The sequence below is a fragment of the Mirounga leonina genome, unplaced genomic scaffold, assembly GCF_011800145.1.
Source record: "Mirounga leonina isolate KUSES-001 unplaced genomic scaffold, KU_Mleo_1.0 Mir_115, whole genome shotgun sequence".
NCBI classification, from domain to species: domain Eukaryota; kingdom Metazoa; phylum Chordata; class Mammalia; order Carnivora; family Phocidae; genus Mirounga; species Mirounga leonina.
The window spans coordinates 79,716,044-79,740,580 of record NW_023270268.1 but is presented as its reverse complement, the minus strand read 5'-3'; the positions used below and the strand labels follow the sequence as shown (position 1 = coordinate 79,740,580).

Here is a 24,537-nt window from a genome sequence, read left to right as displayed (position 1 = left end):
TCTTTCTTTCTTTCTTTCTTTCTTTCTTTCTTTCTTTCTTTCTTTCTCTCTTCCTTTTTTTTTCTTTCTTTCTTTCTCTCTTTCTTAGATTTATTTTATTTATTTATTTTTTTATTTGTGAGAGAGGGAGAGAACAGGGAGAGGCAGGGGGAGAGGGAAGGAGCAACTTTAGCAGACTCCTTGCTGAGCTCAGAGCCCAACATGAGGCTTAATCCCAAGACCCTGAGATTGAGACCTGAGCCAAAACCAAAGTCGAACCTTAACTGACTGTACCACCCAGGGGCCCCCAGAGTGTGATTTCTGATGCTCTGTGGAACTCCCAGACTCATGCCTATGGTGTCATCCAGTCAGCCCCATGGCCAGCCCAGTTCCAAGAGGGCAGCTCTACAGGCAGATGGCTAATGCTAACCGCCAGGAATTTCTTTCTGGAAATTGTCTGAGATCTGGCTGCTAGAATAATGTTAAATATTCTGATTTGGGGACAGAGTATTCAACAAGAGTCCTGAAAAAAAAATTGTCTGGGTCTGTATACCCTAGGTCTACAGAACAATGGAAAAAGTTATCAAATTGTGATTCTATAAAAGATACCAAAAACTAAAACTGAAATCTCACAGGTAATATCCTAACTTAGAGGGCATAGTTATGTTATTTTCTTAGAATAGTTTCATCTCTGTTGTGTCTAAGCATATGATAGAATTTTTTAAATAAAAGTAATGAATCTTTAGCATATTATTTGAAATTAATAGGTAAGAATATATTTAAAAAGCTGAGATAGTATAGGCAAATGATTAAAAAAAGAAATATTAAAATATAAACAGCAGTTTTCTCTGTGCTGTAAGCTTATGAGTGATTTTCTGTTATTCTTGCGTAAATGTACATAACAATATTTAGAAGTTTGAATTTTTTTTTTCTTGCTCTCACCATAGGACTAAATTTCTGGAATAGCCTAGTGTCCACATAAACTTACACTCTTATTGACCAAATCATGCTTCTTTGTAGGTAGAATTAGGTTAGCCCAAGGAGGGTAAAAGAGAAAGAATTAAGAGGCCCTAAAGAAAATGAAATATGGGCCTTAGGAATTAGATTAAAGAACACTCAAATCCTGAATAGCAGAAGATATTTTCAACCACTGCTCCTTTTAAGTGCTTATCCCTGGACTGAACTAGCTTTCGAGGGGAAAAGTCACATTCCCAGGGTTTGCTTTTCATTTATCTTGAGAAAAGAAATTGCCATTCTCTGCTATACCTCATCTTATGCTTTGAAGGAGACCGAAACCAATTAGCTTTAACAACAGCACCCGTATTTCTTGGCATGACTGGATGCTCTAAATAAATAAATAAACGCTATGGAGAAAAACTGAGAGAATCAATGACAACACTTTTACTTTACGAAATCTCTTTATTTCATAGAAACGTGGGTCTTGCTAACACCTAATTAAAATTTAAAGCTAAAGGTCGGGAAGATGAAGGAGCTGGTTCTACCCTACCTGCTAACCCTGTGTACACTGATTTTTTTCATTCCCTGATCCCTGTCTGTGTGTCTCTCTTTACCTATCTATCTCCATGTCTGTTTTTCTGTTTCTCTGTCTCTGCCCCTCTACTTCACCTTCTCTCTTTCTCAGAAAATCTCCCGTTGAATTACTGTAAACTTCTTATTTGACTTAGGTCACAGCTAAAAGACATCTCTGAAATACTTTTCATCTAATCTGTGGATTCTAATCCTCAAATCACAACACCCTGAAGAATTCATTTCAATTTAAAAAGTGTTTAAGTCTACTGTGTGTAAGACATTCTGCCAGGCCCTTTGGGAGAGCAGAGATGAATAAGTTAATATTTTTACCTTAAAGGAATGTATAAATACATGGAAAAAGATAAAATATGCTCGAGATGTTTCAATTCACATTTCTGAAGTAAACTAAATGTTTTAATCGAAACATCTAAAATTAGACAGAACTTTACCATAGACGGTAGAAAATAAAAATACGCAATGGAAACCCAAGTTCAGCGTTGTTTGGTACCCCGTCCCTGGCAAAGGGGTTGTCTACGCATACATACGGGGGTGTTCGGCAAGGATGGAATCGTATTCGTCGCAGGTGCGGATCCCATCAAAAGCATTCGTGACACACTCCCACCAGAGGCCTCGGCATTTTGTGCTCACCTAGATGTTGGAGAAGACACCGTGTGAACCGACTCGCGCAGACACCCTCCAGCTCCCCTCGATCAAAGGAAGACCTTGGCTGTTGTGCGTTTGATAGTCAAGTACAGGGGCTGCAAGCGTGATCGGAATTTCATTTACAACAAACACAGTGTTTTAGGGTATTTTCCCTTAAGCACTAATAGCTAAAGGCTTTCCCCACAGGGAAATGAATTCACTTCCTGACTGGGGGGTTGGGGCCGCGGGCAGGGGGTGTGGTGCTCAACATAGGTAAAATCACAATTACATATATGCAAATGTTTGTGGCTGGTTCCATCGTGGAGTCGCAGTTTAACATGGAGACAGTTCTTGGCTTTCCTGTGCTGACATTTGTTCATCAATCAATCAATCAATCAATCAATAATCAGTCCAACAATGGATGCTAACTTTGACATCCTGAGTCTGTTAAGAATGTACATTAATTTTTGCTCACCATAAACACTGAGTTCCATGAAGAAAGTTGTTATTATATATGAAGTTCATAAATTTACAATAATTGCCAAAGAAAGCTATACCTAAAGAAAACAGTAAATCAAATATGAAGACCCACAACTTCTTCCTCCTTGCTCCACTGACACACTACAAATGTTTAAGCTATGAGATGGATGTGAACAAATTAAGAATTAACTTCATACAATCTGACAGCCGTAAACCACTTTTACTTAGAAACTCTGTGCTGGTGATTCTAAGTGTGCACCTAGAGCTAAAAGATACCAGTGTCCTCAGCCTTTCCCTGCTTTATCTATAAGCTGCAAGTCACAATAGATTTCTTAAAATTGTAAACATGCCAACGGAAAATAGTTTCAAATATTCCTGACACAGCTCATGCATATGGAACAGAGCTAATATGATTGTTTGTCTTGATTCAATTACAGATTCACATTACCTGGGAATTCTGGGAATACTTTAGTAAAATTTAACCAAGAATTATCTTGGAAAAGAAAAACTTAAGTTTTTTCCTTAAAGAAAGAATAAACAACAAAGTGGGAAGAGAAATGCAAAAGCAGGGAGATCATAACTGGTGTGAAGAAAGAAAGAAGGAACATAGAACACTTTGATCTGCAAAAGCAAACCGTATCAGGGAATATTTGTGCTTTGAAACTCTCTGCTCTGTGTTCTGCCTTGAAGCTGTGTTGTGAGCCAGATAAAATTGCACTGCTTGCCACTCAACCACAAATTTTAATGTGCTTCTATTACCACTTTATATGTAAAATACTCTTAATTGGTAATAATTTTAAAAATCTACATGGAGTCTATACTATGAAGCAGTTACTACTTAAGTATATTATGATCTCACTTACTCCTTAAAGGATCCCGTGAGATATCAATTATTCTCAGCTATTTTACAAATAAGGAGAATGAGGCACAGGAAAAGTAAGTGATAACCCCAAGAAAGCATAGTTAATAAGTGGAGGAGATAGGACTCAAATTCAGCTGTCTGTGTGTTTGGTCTTAAGCACTGCAGTATACTTAAAAACCCGTTTAAAAAAAATTCCAAATTCATTTCAGGCTAGCATTGGAAATTGGAAGATAGCTTTGAGTGAAGTGTTAAGCCCTAACTTTAACATCATCCTATGGCTATTATTCTACAAAACCTCACTTTGGCTTACTCCTCCTAAGGTTAAATCTGAAGGGATGTTTTGGAGTTTGGGAATATTATCTGCCTAAGGAAACACAGGGACCAAAAATTTAACAAAGAAGGTCCACCTTGTGAAATTTAACGTATCAATTTCTAAAGAAGGATGTGAACATCTCAAGTTAGATATGCATGCAAGTTAAGCAATGGTTAAAAAAGTAATAGACTTTTGGATGGAACTAGAGGGTATTATGCTAAGTGAAATAAGTCAATCAGAGAAAGACAAGTATCATATGATCTCACTGATATGAGGAATTTGAGAAACAAGACAGAGGATCATAGGGGAAGGGAGGGAAAAATGAAACAAGACGAAACCAGAGAGGGAAACAAACCATAAAAGACTCTTAATCTCAGGAAACAAACTGAGGGTTGCTGGAGTGAAGGGGGGTGGGGGGGATGGGGTGGCTGGGTGATAGACATTGGGGAGGGTATGTGCTATGGTGAGCGCTGTGAATTGTGTAAGACTGATGAATCACAGACCTGTATCCCTGAAACAAATAATACATTATATGTTAATAAAAAAAAAAAGAAAAAAAGTAATAGACATTTAATCTAAGTTGATACTAATTACGTGTGTTGTATCCTTGGGCAAGATCTTACTTTTTTTGAGCCTCAGTCTTATTTGTATAAAGGAAATGGTGCTAAGATAGTTATGAGAATCAAAATTACAAACACATAATATAAATGATTTGCTCATAAATGATCTTAGTAAAGTACTTAAACATTATAACAACCTGAATAGTGACTGTGTTCAACATTACTAAGGGTTATATAAGAGAAGAAAGGTATATATAATAGGTTGAATGATGGCCCCCCAAAAGATGTCCATGTCCTAAGTCCCAGAACTTATGTTTGTGACCTTTACTGGAAAAAGGGACTTTACGTATGTAACGAAGTTAGGGATCTTGAGATAAGGAGATCATCTTGGATTACGAGGGTGGGCCCCAAATCTGATGACAGGTGTCTTGATGAGAGACTACATAGAGCAGGAGGCAATGTGACCACAGAGGCAGAAATTGGAAGTGATGTGGCCATAAATCAAGGAATGCCGACAGCCCCCAGCAGCTGGAAGATGCAAGGGATGGATTCTCCTCTAGATACTTCAGAAGGAGTGCAACCCTGTCAACACCTTGCCTTCAAACCTCTGGCCTCCAGAACTTGGAGAATAAATTTCTCTTGTGTGAAGCCACCAAATTGTGGTAATTTGTTATGGAAGCCGTAGGAAACAAATACAGTAGAGATGATTGGTAGGGAACTATTATACCATAATAGAAAACAGGCCTTCTCATAGCTTATTGCCCTTCAGTCTCTCAATTAACAGGAGCATACTGCATCCAGTTTATTCCAACTTGAGCCAGGTTATGCAGACTTGAAATCACTGCTCTACAATCGAACAGTGACTGTCCACAGTTCCTGCTGTCTAACAGCCACTAAAACAAGCCAACCAACCCACCGTGGTATTTCTCATTACATATGAGCTTCTTTAGAAAGGAACCTGAGATATATACACTAAAAAAAGAGTCTCTTGGCAAAATAATCCAGCAGTGGTGTCATTTTCAAGGCTATTGATCATTTACCTGCAATGACCATATTTAGAAAAGCAATGAGCTCATTAGAGGAAACAAGGAATCCAATTTCATTAGGTATTAATGCTCTGGGGCACACTATGAGATTGCTTGGTATTCACACTTGGTTAAGGTACGTGAGAATAGTGGCTGTAATTAACTAAACTTCTGTGTTAATATAGCACTTACTGGAGACACCCTTAAAGGTGCCTTTGTGCACAAAAGACAAGGTTAAAAGATTTTATGTTATTTATCATATTTAGGAAAGCCCTTCCTTGTCTGTAATATATAATCTTCACAACTTATCCCTGTGTTATACAATGGCTTATTAGCTTATTAAGAACTTCCTAAAAGGCAAGTAAATCTAAATTCTTAAAAGTTTTAAGACAAGGTTCTGTTTAAAAAGCAGACTGAGGCTTAAAATATTATGGTTAACCTTTCTTAAAGGGCAAAAATGCAAAATGTTAACTAATAATTCTTATCTTACAGGGTCATTCAAAATAGAAGATTCTAATTTTAAGCTTACTCTTTTCACATGCAATTTATGCATTAATAAATATAGATAATGATACAATAGGAATTTCTACATTATTTCAATGAATATCTATTAATCCTGAAGCAAGGAACAGATTATCTCAATGGGGAGAGCTCAGTTTATCCAAGATGTAACAATAAAAATACAAGTCACAAAGATGGGGCCAGCATAAGTCTCTTGATATTAATTACTTGCAATAGTAAAACATAGAGATCTTACAGAACAGTCCAGATTTCTGGCTTCTGTTGGAAACTTGGTCCTTCTGGCCACCTGGACTCCTCAGTCCCACATAACAACAATTAGCAGCAGCTGAGTGGCTACTCCTGTTAGGTGGGGCTTGTGCTCACAGGTTCCTCAACCCCCTACCCAGTCTGCCTCTCTCATGGATGTTGACTACCCAGTTCCTAACAGCATGTAACTTTCCTGCTCCTGGTGTATAATAATGAGAATACCTTCCTTTGCCTTCAAATTGTCAAATTTCTACCTTTCATTCAAGTCTCACTTCAAAGATATTCTTTCCTCCATGAAGTTCTCCCAGTTTCTCTAGCTGGAGTTAATTTCTTCTTAGATCATACCATAATTTGTTCATATTCTATAGTATTTACAATATAGCCTTATTATTTTATGTACATTTATGTACATCTGTCTCCCATGTCTATCTGTTGTCATCTTTCAAACTTTATTCATTGAGTGTCTGTCATGCGTCAGGCAATAGACTAAGGAAATGCTGGGGATACAGCAGGGACCAAGGCACGTGTGACACCTTGTTTCAAGGAGCTTACAGACCCTCCTGCTTGGAACATAATAGATGCTCAATAGATGTTTATTGAAAAAAAAAGTAGGTCAATTTTTCAAATCCACACACATTAACTCTCATTTGAACTCTAGCTGATACACTATACACATAGTCAATGCTTAATATGTGCTTTTGACTTGACTGAATAGACAAAACAGCTGAATCCGGGAGTCAGAGAACTATTACCTAGACTACAGAGTTTATACTGACTTGCTGTCCACCTGGACTGTATCTACTCACCTGGCTCTGGGAAGTATTTACTGTAGGACTCAGGATGAGCAGGATACCACTCAGAAAAACTTTAGGAACCTGTATTAACCATGACTCTTCCCCATTGAATTTATAGTATCCTAAATTAGCTCCTTAATCCTGGGGTTTCTTATTCTGATCTCTTTAGCAGCCTTCCATTAAGGCTTCTCTATCCTAGTCTTTGCCAATTTTTCTTTCCTTATCACTCCGGAAATATTTACAAGCAGCAACACACAATTTTGCCTATCTTGTCTTGTTTCCTGTAGTTCTGGATGTGTTTGTCTTGCCTCCAAGTATTTTATCTATCTTTTGAGAATTAGAGAAACTTTAAAATACTTTAATTCATTGGCATTTATTTTTCACCAGCTACGTGGGAGAAAAAATATATATATATATACAAACACACACACACAATAGGCTTAGTAAATATTTATTGTGGGCTGACCACTATCAAGTAAGATTTTTCTTTGCCAATATGCATTAGGTTATAAATGTATATGCAGTGGGATGTATGTGTAAATATAATACATATAGGAGGAAGTATGCATAAACCAAAAGAACAGTAAAATAAGTCATGAAGATATATTATTTTAAAAACCACCTTGCATCCACATACTAGAAGAATTTATGCATTTCACATCCCTGTTGCCGTTCTTGTGCTAATGTACTTGAACACTGAAGATGCAACTTATCTCTTTCTAGTATTTAATTAAATACATTTATTAAGATGCAAAAGGTTTAATACTATAGTAAGTAGCCTGTTTTACTACTATGACTTGAAACAATTTCAATTTTAACATGAAAGGCATTTGAATTTTTTATACTACAATTCTGAACTTTTATTTGAATACTTTATATTATTTTTCTTGCTATACCGGCTCTAAAAGAACTCAAAACGGGTATTTATAATGATAAGGAAGCAAGATTAAAATAAGCATAATAGATATTTCCTTTCCTCTCCATTTAGGTGCCATGAATTTATTTGCTAAACTACATTTGGTTTAGTTCTGCCTGCTTATTTGTGGAGGACTGGCTAGAGGTATAAATGGCAAGAATGAGATAATGCATACTTACTAGGTAAAATATAATTTTTGTGGCCTTCGTGGTTATATGACCTAATTTACATATTTAAACTATGTAAATATTTTAACATTTATTGTTGAATTTGTTTAAGTCACATATTTAATCATTTTAGAACGCTTATGAGAGCGTGGTATCACAACTTGGCAATGGTGAGTGCATCGGTTGTGACAGATCACAATGTACATGGAGTGAATGACAATAAAATATTCATTTATTTTTTCTCTCTCCTTTTCTTCATTTCTGTCTTTATTTGAAGCACCAGGCAGAAAAGCTTCATTCTCTGGGCCAGAATGCACTCTTCACCAACCTTATTATACCTCCCAGGGAATTAGATTTTTATTCCTATCTTATGAAAAAGAGGAACCAAACCCATATCTTGAAAGAAGTTTAAATTGTAGTAAGATAAAAAATCTTGCCTGGGTAAAGGTGGTGGTCTCCCCACAGAGATACTTCTCATTTATGGTTCAGTGTGTGATTTCCAAAGATCACTTCATGTTATAGTTCATTCATGTATTCATTCTTTTCATAAATATGCCAAGTATCTTAATATGTGCCCAATCGATTCATGTGAATCACAAGTTCCCATGATTTGGAAGTTGGTGCTGGGTATGGTAGGAGATCATGAGATGAACGAGAGAATATTTGCAGCTGCCAGGGGCTGCTGAAGGAGTTCACAATGAGCTGAAAAGTAAAACTAGTATATAAAAAATCAGAGTAGATACTAGGTATAATAATTTTAATATTTATTTTATGTCTGAAACAACGTAGTGTCATTAATGTAATTAGAAATCCCAGGGGAGAAGCAGGTTATGGGGGTAAAGTAAATCCAAATATTAGAAACCTGCATTTGAAGTAATAAAATTTTAATCATAAGAGTGCTTGGTATATAGCAAGTTCTCAGTAAATAATTAACACAAGATTAACTGAAAACGGATTAATCTTGTGAAAACATTCTTTCCTCCTGATAATTGAAAGACCAGTAACTTTATGAAGAAACTGTTTTTTTATTTCAGTGTGGATAATGAAGAATTACATATCTTCTAAATTAGTCAACATATTAACAATATTATTAATTCACAATTTATTTTTCTTTTTAAAATGTATACAATGGGTAACTTATGCTATTTTGTCTCTATTGTCTGCCTTCTTCCCTGGTGAGACAAAAAGGGAACAGTCATTAAATATAAAAATGGGCAACCCACAGCTCAGAGAAGTAAACAAAATTTCTCCAAGAGAATCAATAATGAAAACAGGAATAGAACTTAAATCTCATATCTCTCCCTTCAGTGAACATTATACAAAATGTCATCTCCTCCTCCAGAACAAAAACAAAACAATAAACTGCAAATAGACAATAATATATCTCTTGTTTATTAACTGATTTGTATTTGCGCAGTATTGTGGTAAATGCTTTAGATACACAAGCTCATTTAATCCTCACAGACTTATGATGTGCCTATTATTATTCTTTTACAGAAGAGGAAATATACTTTATAGCAATTCAAATGTCTGCAATTTAAATGCATACAGGTATTGCCTGGCAGTGTGGGATTTAATCTCAGGTCCTCGAACATCAAGTCCACCCTGTGAACTTCCTCACTGTAAAGCGTTCTTTCCTGACCCTCTTGAGGTGCTATATCATAATCTAAATGAGGAAAAAATAGTGGGATGGTCCAGGGACATTGCTGCTTGATGACTTCTGTATAGAGATTAGTTTTCCTCCATTTAATTTCTTGGTGAGTAACTCTACCATTCTTCCAATTGCCTAAAAGCAGTAAAGTGGATTTCAGCCTTGACTTCTCCCCCAAATCAGCTTCTTGCCCCACATGCAACTATCAGTCCTATTGATTATAGTTCTTTAGAGCTTCCCATATCTTCACACATCTCGCTATGCTTGCTGCCTCAATAGTCCAGACCACCATCGCTTCCCTTCTGTTCTATGGCAAAGACCTCCCAGTTAGTCTCCCTACACTTCATTTACCCATTCTCACCATTCCCCACAAGTAGCTAGAATAATCGATCTTTGTGAAACACATGCATTTGTTTGTTTTCAGTGAAGCACCTTTCTCTACTGAGTAAGATCTAAGATTTTACGTGAACCAAAGCCTTTGATGACCAAGCTCCTATATACTCCTCCCTATACTGGAAATTCTTACCATGCTGAGACAGTCTAAAGCCACAAATACTGCTCTTACCTGGATCTCTGCCCATACTCTTTCCTGTGCTTGGGATACTCTCCACTTCTCCCTCACCCACCTATTCTTCAAGTCCTAGTTTAGGTATTTCTTCTTCTGGATTGCCTTTACTCATTATCTGAGATTGGGAGAGCTGGCTACTGGGAGTTGTTTGTTATGATGGCACTTGTGACGACATACTGTTATGCTCTGTTCACTTGTCTGTCTCTGCCAGCACGCTAGGAGTAACCTAAAGTAGATCTAGGTTGCATCTTCCTTCCTAACCTGTACCCACCACAGCACCGGGTGCACAGAGGTATCAGTCAGTATTTGTGGAATGAAGGGAGATAGAAAGAAAAGAAAAGAAAAAAGGAGAGAGAAGGGGAAGGAAACAGAGATTAAGGAAAAATGAGTGGAAAGAAAAAGTAAGGAGAGGAAGAGCATAAGGGATAGAGGAGAGAGGGAAGGAAACAGGAAAAAAGGAGGGAGGAAGAAGGGGAAAAAAGGGGATAAAGGGAAGGACAGGAAGAAGAAATAAATAAGGAGACAAGGAGGATGGGAAACAGGAAGGACGGGCGTATGAAGTTACAGGGAAATTGAGAATGTTCGCCCTGGATTCCTAGTGGAAGTTTCAGGGGGAGGCTGTAGACACCATCGGTCCTTTAGTGACGGGCCACATCTCTGGGATTGCAGACCAGTCATAGTCAAGGAGTCCTGGTGTTATTAAAGAATGTGAAGACTGAGGAAGGACTTTGAAACAACGCAGTTTACTTCCTCTTATAATTGAAGAAACTGAGCTGAAGACTGAGCCGGGTCTTGTTCAATGGAAGACAGTTAAAATGCAAACACAGGCTGGAATAATCTTAAAGCCCAAGTTCTGTCCACCATGTGATCTTCCCAGACATACAGGAAAATCAGTAGTGAAGGAGCAGGCTGGGGCCTCAGGGCCGCTATCCCCGGGTCGGGGCTGCACACGGTGCCATTCCTGGGCCATTTCTATTTTTCCTAACATTTTTACTTCATGCAAAGAACTTCCCTCTTCAAGGGAGGCCTGAGTAAGGCAAAATAATATTTTATACTATTTTGAGTGTTCTGTAGTAAGACAAAAGAATATTTGAGCTCTTTCTGCCTCGTGGCTCTGGTTATTCACCTTAATCCTCTAACAAGCCCTGAGCTTTTGCTCATTCTTTACTTTTGCCATGTGTCCTCTGGTCTGCAAGTCCCCTGCTGCCATTTCTACCTTTTGAAATCCTTTGCATCTTTTGGAGGCTTTGCTCAAATGCCTTTTCCTCCCTGAGGCCTGCTTCAACGTCCCCAACAGTTCATAGTAATTCTATCTTCTTTGCTCCAATGGTATATTGTTCATTTCTTTCTCAAATATGAACTGGCCTATGCCTTTCATTATAGTGTCGTGTATATCTTTTTTCCTCACTAAATGTCCGCTCCTGGAAGGCAGGACCCACTCTCGCTTTATCTCTGCCTCCCCTAGTAGGACTAGTGTAGTACTTTTTAATACGCCATACATTTCGTATTCGTTATGTTGAATTGAACTGTAGAATCTATTTTCCAACTCTGATGCCTGCATCACCCTAGAAGGTTAACAAAGCTAACAAAGCTAAAAATTCATAATACTCCTTTGTGTTTAAATACTCCACAGGTAGGCTTTTTTTTTTTTTAAAGCACTTTTGTTGTGTCAACTTTTGTCCAATAGTTGTTTAAAGTGAGCTGTTAATAGGAACCAAAGATGATACATCCATAAGGAAGGAAGCAAGGAGAGAGAATAGTAGAGTTGAGACAGTGATTATCAAAACCCCCAAATCTGTGGATAATTGTATGCCTTTATATACTGGCCAATTGGGGGAGCAATTATTACAAGAGATCCATGTCCCTTTAAAAATATTGATAAATAAAGAGATGGTAGGAGAGAAGAGGCCTAATTTGTTTCAGGGTTTTTGTTCTAAGGTGGAGGCTTCTTGGGATATGTTTGTGGAATACATTTTAGGTATGAGAAATAGGAAAGAAGCTAAGAGATACTAACTCTTGTCCAAGGCTAGCAAGGATTTACTCGAGGTGAATAACCTGGGCTGCTCATTCCATTCATTTTAACTAACAGTGCTCTTGCACACAGCAGATGGCAAAGTGGTTGGATACTGAAATCAAAGCAAGAAGGCCCTTTAAATGCCAGGACTCTCAATCTCTCTCAGCAAGGTCTGACCCTTTCTAAACTTCCATTTCTTATCGAGTGAAGTTAGTAATGTTTGTCAGCTTGAGCAGAAAGATTTTCAAATTGTTTTAGAAAATATTTTAACAGTGCTTTTAGATGAGGTTTTGCATATTTGTAAAAAATGACTTTTGAGTGTGCTCTAGTTCAATATATTTCTAAATTAATCTCCTGCTACTGGCAATCCAGGCTGCAGGGCTAATGGCAGAAGACTTCTTTATCTGTGCTTTTCTCTGAGCACTGTTCAAAGGGCGCTCTGTGTCTCCTTCACCACTTATATGCACAGCCAGATAAAATACATCACTGGACTCGTATATAGCAGACATCCTTTGCAGTGATTCAATTCTATCACAATTTTCAGAAACATAAATTTCTGGCTCTAAAGAAGCATTTATAACTAACTCTGTTGGTTTTGAAATGCCATGTAGAAGCCAGAGGAAAATTAAAAGCAAAATAAAAATAATAAATGCAAAAATAATACACATCAAAATAGAAAGATTATTACTTTCCGTTTCTAACTCCAACTTGGGAGTCTGATAAATAAAATTAGGGGGAAAAATATATGAAGTAGCTCTTGGGTATCTTTCCTAAACTTCACAGAGGTGACATTACAGCATTTGTTAGAATAAATTGTTCCCCTCAGGATGTACATAAGAGAGCAGATTGGGTTGCTATATAGTCTTTGAGTTCCTGATACATTGTTTCTTTTTCTTACCCACACTTTCTGAAGCCTTACTAATGAATAGTACCTGATTTTGAAGATTAGATTTTTACTCAGTTCTACCTTTCTCAGATTCCTCTAGCCACAGGAAATTATTACAAACTTCAAAATTGCTTCTTTCTGAGCTTCTCCAGTAAGAAAAATAAGATGCTTCAGATCTGAACCTCTCACTCATTTCTTACATAGCAGTTGGCTTCCAAGAGCAGCTTATTTTTGAGAGGGTTTTGTAAATCCTTATCTGTCCCCGGTACTTCAGGGCCCACTGGAAAGACTTGCTCTCCCTCCGAGTACTTGTTCCTACTTGGAAACTCCTTAAAATAACATTTTTTTCTCTTGCATAGTAATTGGGTAAGTTTGATATACCTTGAGTTTGATTACTCAATTTCTTACATTATCACTTCTTAAGAGAGGCTCTCGTGCTACTCATAATCAAGATTAGAAAGTGTTTGGTTGTCAGAAAGGGTGTCACTGGAATGTTATTCAATTTAGCATCGGCAGCAGGGGAAGAGGTGAGTTTCAGGAGGACTCAGTGACCGGGGTTATGTGATTACCTTTGTGTGAATTCATCCTGCTGAAGAAAGAGGGGTTATTCAGTTACCTCATCTATAAAATGGGATAACAACACCACCTACCTCATAGATTAGCTGTGATGATTAAATGAGCTAATAAGCTAAGACTCAGCAAGTAGTAAATAAGGAGTAAGTCCGTCCATGTTGGCTATTATTTCTTTCATTAGTCCTGGTAAGTGTCCTGAGACAGTGGGACTGAGAGAAAATTCGGACAGGCTTGGGTCAGAAAAAGAAGGTGCTGACTTCTTACCTCCAGGGAATCGTCAGCATTCACCATCCAACAGTCTGTCCAGGTGGCCACAACCAAGAACCCAGTAGAGAAAAAGGCAAAGAAGCAGGCGACGTACTGAAGAAGATCCCTCATTTTAGCGAGGAGCCTGTCTGGAAGGGCCACATGGGCAGCTGCCTGCCCCGGGCCCACTCAGGTGGCTGGAACGCTGTCAGGCTTCCGAGCTTCTGCTACCTGGGGATGGGAAAACGCCAGGCTTTTACTTTTCCTCACAGCCCACTGCAGACGTCTTAAGTTGTGGTCAGAGTAATGCAAACAGGCTGTGACCCACAGAGGGGTCCTGGAGGTCACTATCCAAAGCACCCAGCTTCCAATCAGAAGCCAGGTCAGTGAAAGGGCTGAGTGTGTTTTGGGTGGGGGAGAAAAGGAGACCTGGTAACATTTTCTGCCCAGACTGTGGGCTGATGTCAGATGATGGTCACCCGAGGCACGTGCCAGGGCCAAGACGGAGAGAAAGAAGAAGGGTCACACCCCATGCTGACGCCTGTAAGCTGATCTTTCTCAGGCCCTCGGGGGAAAGTGAGCTATTCTCCTCCCCCGCTCCGTAAGGAGGCTACATGGTTGACTGCGTGCTATTTTATTATGAGGACTATTTTAATATGCGTTGACTACCTTAGACAGACAGGCCACTGGTGCAACTATGCCAAACAAGTGCTAGCTCCAGGGAGTTTGCATTCCATGGTACTGGGCAGAACAGCCCCTTGAAGGGGTTCCAGCACCTGGCCCCAGGTGGAGCCACGGCTCCTAACCTCTGGGCACCACAGGGTGGGAGGGACGACGTGAGCATTTTCATCCAGCTAGCTCTGCGCCGAAATCCTGGCTCTGAAGCTTAGAAGCTGAGGGCACTTGGGTTGTGGTTTCTGTAATATTGGAGGTATGAGTGCCATCTTCATGAGATGCTTGTGAGCATTAAACGATACTGTGTCTGTATATCATTCAGAGGAGTATCTGACAGAAGTAGCTAAATGGTAAACATCAACATGACCAACAATTCCCGATAGGATTACTTTTCTCCCATGGACCACTGTTTGAATACATGTAAAAAACAATCCTGTTGGGGCGCCTGGGTGGCTCAGTTGGTTAAGCGACTGCCTTCAGCTCAGGTCATGATCCTGGAGTCCCAGGATCGAGTCCTGCATTGGGCTCCCTGCTCGGCGGGGAGTCTGCTTCTCCCTCTGACCCTCCCCCCTCTCATGTGCTCTCTCTCTCTAGCTCATTCTCTCTCTCAAATAAATAACTAAAATCTTTAAAAAAAAAAAACAATCCTGTTTATATCAGGAAAAAGGATTTTTTAAAGAGTTTTGGATATAGCCCTGGCAGCTGCAGTTTTACCTATACCTGAGCAGGTGGTCTTATTGGGCATAAATTTTCCATAACCAGTAGTCTTTTAAAAATACTTAAAAAAGGGTGCCTGGGTGGCTCAGTCGTTAAGCATCTGCCTTCGGCTCAGGTCATGGTCCCAGGGTCCTGGGATCGAGTCCCACATCGGGCTCCCTGCTCGGCGGGAAGCCTGCTTCTCCCTCTCCCACTCCCCCTGCTTGTGTTCCTGCTCTCGCTATCTCTCTCTGTCAAATAAATAAATAAAATCTTTAAAAAAAAATACTTAAAAGAGCATACATACACCATTTTATCATCATCAGATAGACTTCTCTAAACTAAAACACAAAATTAAAGTGATAATAATAAAAACTATTTTGCAAGGTTCTTAATCTGAGAGAGAGGGAGATAGAAAAAGAAGGGGTTGGTGAGGAACAGGAGAAGAATTACAAATAGGTCATTACTTTGGGAAGCATCAGCCACTAGGATAGTTATTTTAGGAAACTCAAGGAAGGATTCCTTTTTTTTTTTCCAACTTAAAAGTGATTGGGTTATACTATTTAGGGTAAAAGGCTAAAATCAGTATTGATACAATATATTTTGAGTGTATATTAAAACAATAAGCTTTTATAACTAAAACTCATTATTTTCTCATTTTAATTCACTTGTGTTCAAATATATAAATGTAAATTTAAAAGTAAACTTAAATGTAAAAGTTGATGTAAAACCATATGTGGACTATAAACCAACTGTCACCATAAACAAGGATATATATGTTCATGGTAATCATTAATTTGTAAGGTGCATTAGAAATGCTTTCAATTTTACTTATTTTATTGACTTATTTTACTTAAAAATTGGGAAAAATAATGTTTGTTTTTTAAAGTGCCTGTTCAAAGAATGGAATTACCTATGGCAGCTACAATGCACATGCTACTTTGGTGAGTCACAGATCTTTTTCTGTGCCCTAAATCTAAAACGTTCACGCTCTATTGATCTGGGAGAGGAAACCCATTCCAAAAGCACACAACCCATTACAGGAAAAGTTCCGGACTTAGCAGCTAGCTTTCCACCCAGAAGACCTTTCACAATGAGCTTGTCTTGCTGACAGTGCACCCAGGACAATGGATCTAAAACTTCAGTGCGCCCTACCATCTCCAAAGCCACTTGTTAGAACTGCAGAAGTGGGAGCTCCACCCTCAAAGATTTGAATTCAGAAAACTGGGCACGGGGTGCCAAGTGTTCACATGTTATAAATGTCTTGTTTAAAATTCTGATTCTGAAACAGATGACTGTGCTTTGAGAGACTAAGAAGAACAGAAGAAAAATCAGGATTAAACCCAGCATACTATTTTTCGGAGTCAAATACTATAGATCACAAAGGTGTGGGCAGGGAGATGTCAGAATCGTATCTTTGGTGCCATCATTTCCCTCATGAGTACCAATACCAAAGAGATCCAAGTATCAGGACTTAATGGAGAGGACAAAGAGAGGGAGAAAACACTGAGCACATTGTATGATCTACGTACAAACACACACATGCACACATGTATCTTGGGAAATCAGAGATTCTTCCACAGGAAAGGTATAGACTGTAACTTAATTTACTACTTCCCCAAGTTGTACTGAACATTGTTAATGATTGAAGGTGGAGGTACTATTCCTGCAACTATAGAACTGTTCCAGAATCAAAAGTTTGGTACTTTTAGAGAATACTATAAGACAAATCAGGTTTCCATGTTATTTCTGAGGGTGAGGCCATAAAAGAAAGGGGATCCAAGAGAGGAAGAGCCACACTGACTCACAGAGTAGGAAGGACTTCATGGTGGAATGAATGTGCATTTCTAAGGAAGATTTCAATGTGCAGGCAGCTGTTAGGATGGAGGGTGTAGAAGTAGAACAAATCACTCACAAGCCTATACTGACAAATCCCTCTAGCTCTCTGCCCATGCTCTAGACTCCCATAATTAGCTTTATCAACTCAATCCCGGTTTAGTTCCATTCCGTGCAGCACACATTTATGGACAGACTACTCTGACTTCAGTCCTAGGCTAAGTTCTGGAGACAAAGAAAACATGGAAGGTGGAAGACCTGGTCCTGGTCTTCATAAGCTCAATAGTAAATACAAAATATCTTTGCCAGACTAGGTCTGTATTGTCTATATTTTATACGACATAGAAAATTTATACTGTCTTTTCAAGACCTTTAGAACTGTGCCCCCAAATATGGTTGAAACTTCCAATTTCAATGCAAAAGGTTGTCCTAAATTCAAAGTAGATCCCTTACATTTTAGAAGTCTGGAGGGATGGGCATTATAGATAGATTAGAATTTAAGGAAAAACTTGGGGGGAGGGGAGAGAAAGAGGCAGCTGGTACAATCCCTTACTGTCCTCAGTTCTGCTTACATTTTTGTGTTGTGTTTTTTCTTAAGGTGAAAGAATATAATCTTGAGTTCTTTGAGATGGAGTTTCTAAGTAACACGCTATCAGCAAGTTCAACACTGCTATTTTAATGTTCTTGTTGTTCAGTTGGTAACTTTAATTTCAAGTTTTATAGTGATAACTGTAAATGATTTGGCTGCTGAACTCTGTTACAATTTTTATGTCATACATTATATTATACACATCATTACAAATTAATATGAAGGGGAATATATGTTACATATCAAAACTTGTGACTTTGAATTCTAGTATGTTTAGTGTTTTTGCAAAAATGTTTATTTTTATATTATCTGTGATTTTAATATAGTTGAACTAGATTTCTTTGTGATTAACAGTTTCATTGAATAAGCAGTATGGAAACAGTGTTACTTGGCATTTTGAGCCTTCTCAGGTTTATCTAAATCATTGGTAGCTTAACAAATTCCAGACTTATTGTACATAATTTTTTTAAATAAAAGGAATGTGTATTTCTTCTAAGTTTGCATGCAGGAGTGTATAATATCGTGTGTTGTGTGTGTGTGTGTATGTGTGTGCCTAAGGCATGCGGCCAACTTACTATCTGCTAATAATAGGAGAGCTTTGATATGATCATGATCATCAGAATTGTACCTACTATAGACAATTAAAACTGAAAAAGTCTCAATAAAGCTATGAAATGTGAAAAAAAAAAAAAAGTGAGTGGCCCAGAGCCAGGCTCATGGTGTGAAGTGAACAACTCCATTCAGGTAACTCTGAATTCAGCCTTAAGTTATAGTTGCACTTCCAAAACCAGTGCCCAGGCACATTAGTTTGAAACGAACAGGGCGTCCCAATGTAGTAGAAACACAAAGGACAATTATCCCTGTGCATGTGGCACAGTAGTGTTTACAAAATATTTTCAAATGCATTATCTCATCTGAGCTTCATGGAGACAGCTTTGTTTTCTTCACCAGCGCATCCCAAGTGCTGAAAATTCTGCCTGGCATGCAGGAGGTCTTAACAAATATCAGCTAAATTGGACTGAATCCTCCCAGCTCCCACATTTCACAGGAGAGGAAGTAAGGTTGGATTTGGTCCTTCTGAACCATCCAGGGTTCCCCCAGGATCAATCCTAGACTGGCAGAGGGGTGCTATGATCTTTGCAGCTCCAGAGCTCTCTGTTCTGCACGATCCCCAAGACATTTTGGTCCATTCATATACACTGTGTTCCCTTGGGTCCACACTGCTCCCGGCTGAAGCTTTAGAGCCACCTGGTGAGGAGGTGAGTGGCGTCCTCAACCTAGCAGCTGGGCTGCTGGTCAATGAAAGGAGTTCACTGTACAAGAGCAGTTCTCCTGTTGGCCTCTAGGTAGAAGCAGCTCTGCATTTTCCGTTGAGAAAGACAGCAAGTGGTTTTCATGTTAACTCTGTTGTTTGTTAGTGTCACAAACTATCCCTTCTATCTATGCTCTTTATAATAATACAAGTCCTCAGAAGGAATAGTTGATTTACTCCACAACTTATGAATAATCCTCTCACTCATAATTTAACTGCCCAGTGCTCAATGGAAAAACCTACACAGTAAAATCAGTTGCTGTGGTCAAAGGCCATGCTGACTATAACTAATAGAAAAATAAATCGGTGGTTAAAAGCTTGGACCTCAGAGTCAGGCAAACTCGAGTTCAGGCTAAGCTACTTAATACATGTGAGCTCCTGGGAAAGCTACTTAATTGCTTGCTCAATAAAATAAGAATTATGCATTCTGTCTAAGATGGCTATGAGAAATAAATAACATTTTTCAAGGTCTTAATACAGTGCCTGGAAAATAAGAAGCAATCAATGAATTATGATATCAGAGTAGATGAGTCGAAACCCCTTTCCCTAGGCATAGAGTGAGGTGTGGGAACTCTCATCCTTCTCCATGGTGACAGGGAAGTGGGACTCAACACATACCACCAGCTGTCTCCAAAAATGTCTCCTAATAATTTATCTCCTTTCTTACAGTTCACCTGGTATGGTGGCAGGAGTTGGAGTGTAGGCAGACAGGGCTGAGATAGCTGGGCCACTAACAGTTGTGATACAGGTTCTAAGACACCTCTTTTGCAACATCTGCCTGGGGTCTCTGGTCTCATTGTGGAATGTGGGTACTTATTGTCTAGTGACCTCAGTTGAAACTAAAATGTATCCAATTGAAAAACCCACTATACAGGCTTATGTGGTGTTAGACTGAATTCTAGTATTCATCCTGGCTAGATCATGCTTGGATTTGGTGTGTTTAGTTCTGAGTACCACCATTCAAGAAAAACTGGAGCCCATCTAGAGGAGAAGCTTCCAGTTAGTGAAATTAGTGAGGAGATTCATAGGCATCTCATTTTAGATACGGCCACAGAACGTTAGGGTGAAGAGGGCATTTTAAATCTAGATAAAGGAGACAGTAAACATGATAGTGGGTTTTAAATAATAAGAGGAGAGCCGTGTGGGAAAGAAATGATGATCTTTCTGGAAGGCTTCAGAGAATGTAAAAAGTATTTAAAAGCATAGAAAGGCAGAATTGGATTCAATTAAGGGAAAAATTTCTAACAATTAGAAATGACTGAAAGGAAGTCTCTTCTGCTGGGTTTCTTGACATTGAAGATATTTGAAGATATTCAAATAGAGGAAGGACTACCATTGGTAGAGAGTTCATGAATCAGTTCATGATGGGATACTTGAACTCTCCAATGTGGAGAATGCTTAGGAGAGCAGGAACTCCTGGAAATTTTATGCTCTTCATTCATCTCTTACCTTACATAGAATGTGAGTCTTACTTAAATCTCAGAGATAACTCAGTGAATCATTCATCAAAAATCACACCTCAGTTCAGCAGCAGTGCATACATCACTACTCATTCTGTAACTTATTTCACCTGGAAAAACAAGACTTCATCATGGTACAGTACAATTCAACTTTCAAGGGTACTTTGGGTGAACCGTGCTAGAATAAACCTGGTATCAAAGGTTAGCATTTTACTCCTTTAGATGTTAACACGTAACTCAAAAAGCTATCCCAACGTGAAACTTTTCTCCTGAATGGCCTACACCCCTGCATACATACCCTTATGTTCAGTATTAAATTAGTGTTAAGTAATTCTATCAGAATCAGGCTTGATCTCACAAGCTGAACTTTTTCCAATTGACTCAATCACATTCAGTTTGCCATTACTAACGTTTTCTCACCGTTTTGCCTTTCATTCTTGTTTTCTCTCCACTCTGGTTCAAGGCTAAGGATTAGGACAGATAGGAATTAAGTTTACAGGTAGCAGTAATAAGGGATGCTACCTGGTCTCTCTGCTACTTGATAACTTTTGCTTTCTTATCTAAAACCTTCAGTGACTCAACAAATAGCAAGTTAATCCATGCTCCTCAATTTGGAATTGAATATGTTCCACAAGGTGACTATAACCTGCCACTCCAGCTTCATTTTTTTCTCTACTGCCCTAAACATATACTAAACTATGGATATAGCAGAGCACTCAGTGTTTCTTCATCTTATGCTTTTTCCTCCTACCTCTAGGCCCTTGATAACATGAATAAAAGTTCTATATACCAGTTTTTAAAGAATTAATGGAAAGAACTCTCTATCAACTTATCTTAGTTATATTTAACTGGATTTCATGAACATTTCAATTACATTATTTCATTTTTTATTTAAGACGTAATTAGAAAGGCATCATATCACCATTTTGCAGATGAGGAAAATGAGGATCATTTATCAAGTGACTTAACCAAACTGACAGAACTAGAAAGTGGCAGAATCCGAGTTTGGATCTCAGACAATCAAAATGGAACACAGGCAGGTGTCCAATGGAAACTATGAAAGCCAACATAGATGAGTCAGGGAAATGGAATTCCTTCTGAGGACCTCAAGGCCCACTCACACGTGGCAAATATTCAGGGGTAGGCTTCTACTCCACGTGGTACCTGTCCAAAATTCTGACTCCATAAAATCCTAAAGCAGGATTCAGATGTCAGATTAATGTAAGATTGAATAGGATAGAATCGCAGGGCCTGGCACTCATAATATTTGGATTATCATCTTGGTACTACAAAAGCTCTCTACTGAAACTATGAAGCAAGTCACTTTACTCATTTGAATTTATCAGTGAAATAGTTTCAACCAATCTGCCCTCAGGAGTGAAATTGAGTGACATCACTCATGAAAGGTGGAAGGCTCTATTGTACTATGTGTCTTGTTTTACACATACGTAGAAACATCGTAAAGTTCTACCCTCCTTTAGAAAGACTTTCTCCTGCCACTCTGGCCTCTTCCCTCTCTCTCACAAACCTACCCACTGCAATCCTCTTCCATCTTCAAGGAACTTCTCAAATGTTATCTTCTTTTCAGTACACTGTGAGGCCCCCATTTGTAGGTACTCTGTCCTTTGAATTAATATTAACTCTTGGCTTATAATAATAATACATATTATATATAATGATAATAATTATTATTATCATTGCAAACATTTTTTGAGGGCTTATTACATGACACGGACTTAGCTCATTGTTTTTCAAATATCATGTCTTTTCATTTTTCCAATGATCAGAAGAGGTCATTGCTATTATAAACACACATGTTATGGATGAGGAAACAGGTGACTAGAGATTTTAACCTATCCCTGTTTTTACAACTAGTAGATCATGGAACCAGGATCCCAGGTCAGACTGACTCCAGAAAACACAGTGCTAATACCACTGTGTAATATAGACTTCTATCTTATATTAGCACCGTATTTTTTCCTACTAGATCACTGGAAACACATGATTAAAACCAGAAGACTATCTTGGAGATAATCTTTTTAGCCATCTCATTTTACAGATGAAGAAAATGAGACTCCAGGAGAGTATTTTACCCAAGGTGACACAACTGCTAATGAGACAGACCCAAACCTCTTCCATTTTTCACTTTCCACCGTGCCTGTAGGACTCAGAAGGGCAGAGGGGGCACCTTCTCATCCTCTTACCACCTGCAGCATTGCACACATGCCTTCTGACAGCAAATGCCTAAAAGTTAAATTTTATTGGATTTTTTTTGTAATCCAAGATCACTAATTAAAACACACTGAGAAATCAGAGTATATTACTGTTGTTAATGGCATACATCAAATGCAAACTATTAAGTGATGTTCTTGCATATGTAAAGAGATTTAAACAGATGATCAAAACATTGGTGGACAGTGTTTTGTTTATTTTTTTGTTTGATTTATTTTATTTTTTGGCAAAGGTAACTAAATTGGATCAACCAAGTTCCACTAAGCCAAACTGATTTACAGGGATGAAACTAACTGAAAGTGATAAGGCCAAAATTGGGGCCTAGGAGTGAAAATTCTTTCTATCTTTCCAATCTGACCCTTGTCTACTTGTCTAGATCCACCTACTATGACCCCTTTAATATGCATCTAGTTCCTTTGATCCAGTAACACTCTCTGGCATCTGGACAAAACCTTTTCTTCTGTCTGGAAGATCCCTGCTCTTCCCCTTTCTTCACCACTTACCTAACTCCTCTTCCTCCTTCTAGATGCAGGTTTCATTATTTCAGAGGTGACTGACTTTTAAAACTGTTTGATCATCAGAACCACCTGAGGAGTTGTTATCAAAAAGCAGATACCCACAGTGATAGTGATTTTCAGCCATCATAATTTCTTAGAAGGTCTTTGGGAGATTCTGGGAAATCACTGCCTTGGACTTCTCAGAGCCTATCCTTCCCCAGTGACATCAATTAACCGATTGTAATTGTGTCTTTCCTCCTAACCAGGTTGGGAGATCCTTATGGCAGAGATGTGCCTTCTATTTCTCTAACACCAGTTAGCATTAGGTTATTAATCAAGGTTACATGAATAAATGAAGTAGGCAAATCAACAGCTTCTTTTCTCAAAATGTTACCTATGTCTACAGTATAAGCATATTTATTCCATTATTTTCTGATAAGCTTTTCAAATCCTCTTGGTTAAAGTTGATCTCTTCTTACTGTATATTATCATGGTAGATATCTTTTTAATTCAATTAGCCAACTTTTAGTACATCATTAGTTTCAGATGTAGTGTTCAATGATTTATTAGTTATGTATAACACCCAGTGCTCATCACATCATGTGCCCTCATGGTAGATATTTTTGTTTATTTTTCTTTTGCAACACTTTATAGCCTGACCTATATGTATGTATTTGGGCATCTCTCCCACTGAGTTCTGAGCTTCTGGAAGTCAGAGTAAGTCTTTTTAGTTTTGTGATTCTTTCAATAATCATCAACATACTCCATTTATACTTGCTGAATTAAAACAAAATTTTGTATTTCTTTAATTTTCTAAATTTTTTAATCTTTCCTATCACTGAGGTTCCCAGAATAAAATCCTTATGCCCACATAAAACATAACATTCCACAGAAATACATCTAATAATCTTGAGTTGATCTCATATGTAAAGGCTTTTGATTCTCAAGCAAAAATCTAGGACCGTGTGTGTGTGTGTGTGTGTGTGTGTGTATCCACAGGAAGAGAGATGAGGTTTCAGAACATGGAGTAGGACATAATTAGCACAAGAACACAAAATTCTTCATCATAAATAAATCTGAATTTGGTTTCAGAAAAAAAAATTATTCTGAAGTCAGTGATGTGGATTAGTTTGCAAATTGTGCCTCAGTCACCCAAGTCCAATGTCCCTTCAGTTCCAAGCTCTCTCCAGCAGGACTTGTCAGTAAAAGCAGTACACAAGAATGGATGTGATGCTTGGCAAGGTGAAGGAGGTGGTTACTGGAATT

The 24,537-nt window shown here is 38.3% G+C and overlaps 1 protein-coding gene across 1 annotated transcript in view; it reads right to left on the bottom strand.

The window, feature by feature from the left end:
• CLDN16 (claudin 16) overlaps window positions 1-16,280 on the bottom strand; it is a 22,304-nt gene extending 6,024 nt beyond the window's left edge. Inside the window, 5 exon segments of the mRNA XM_034990663.1 lie at window positions 2,055-2,157; window positions 13,993-14,133; window positions 14,135-14,179; window positions 14,182-14,321; window positions 16,259-16,280. Coding sequence (XP_034846554.1) covers window positions 2,055-2,157; window positions 13,993-14,133; window positions 14,135-14,179; window positions 14,182-14,321; window positions 16,259-16,280 — 451 coding nt within the window.
• Window positions 16,281-24,537: the final 8,257 nt, after the last annotated feature.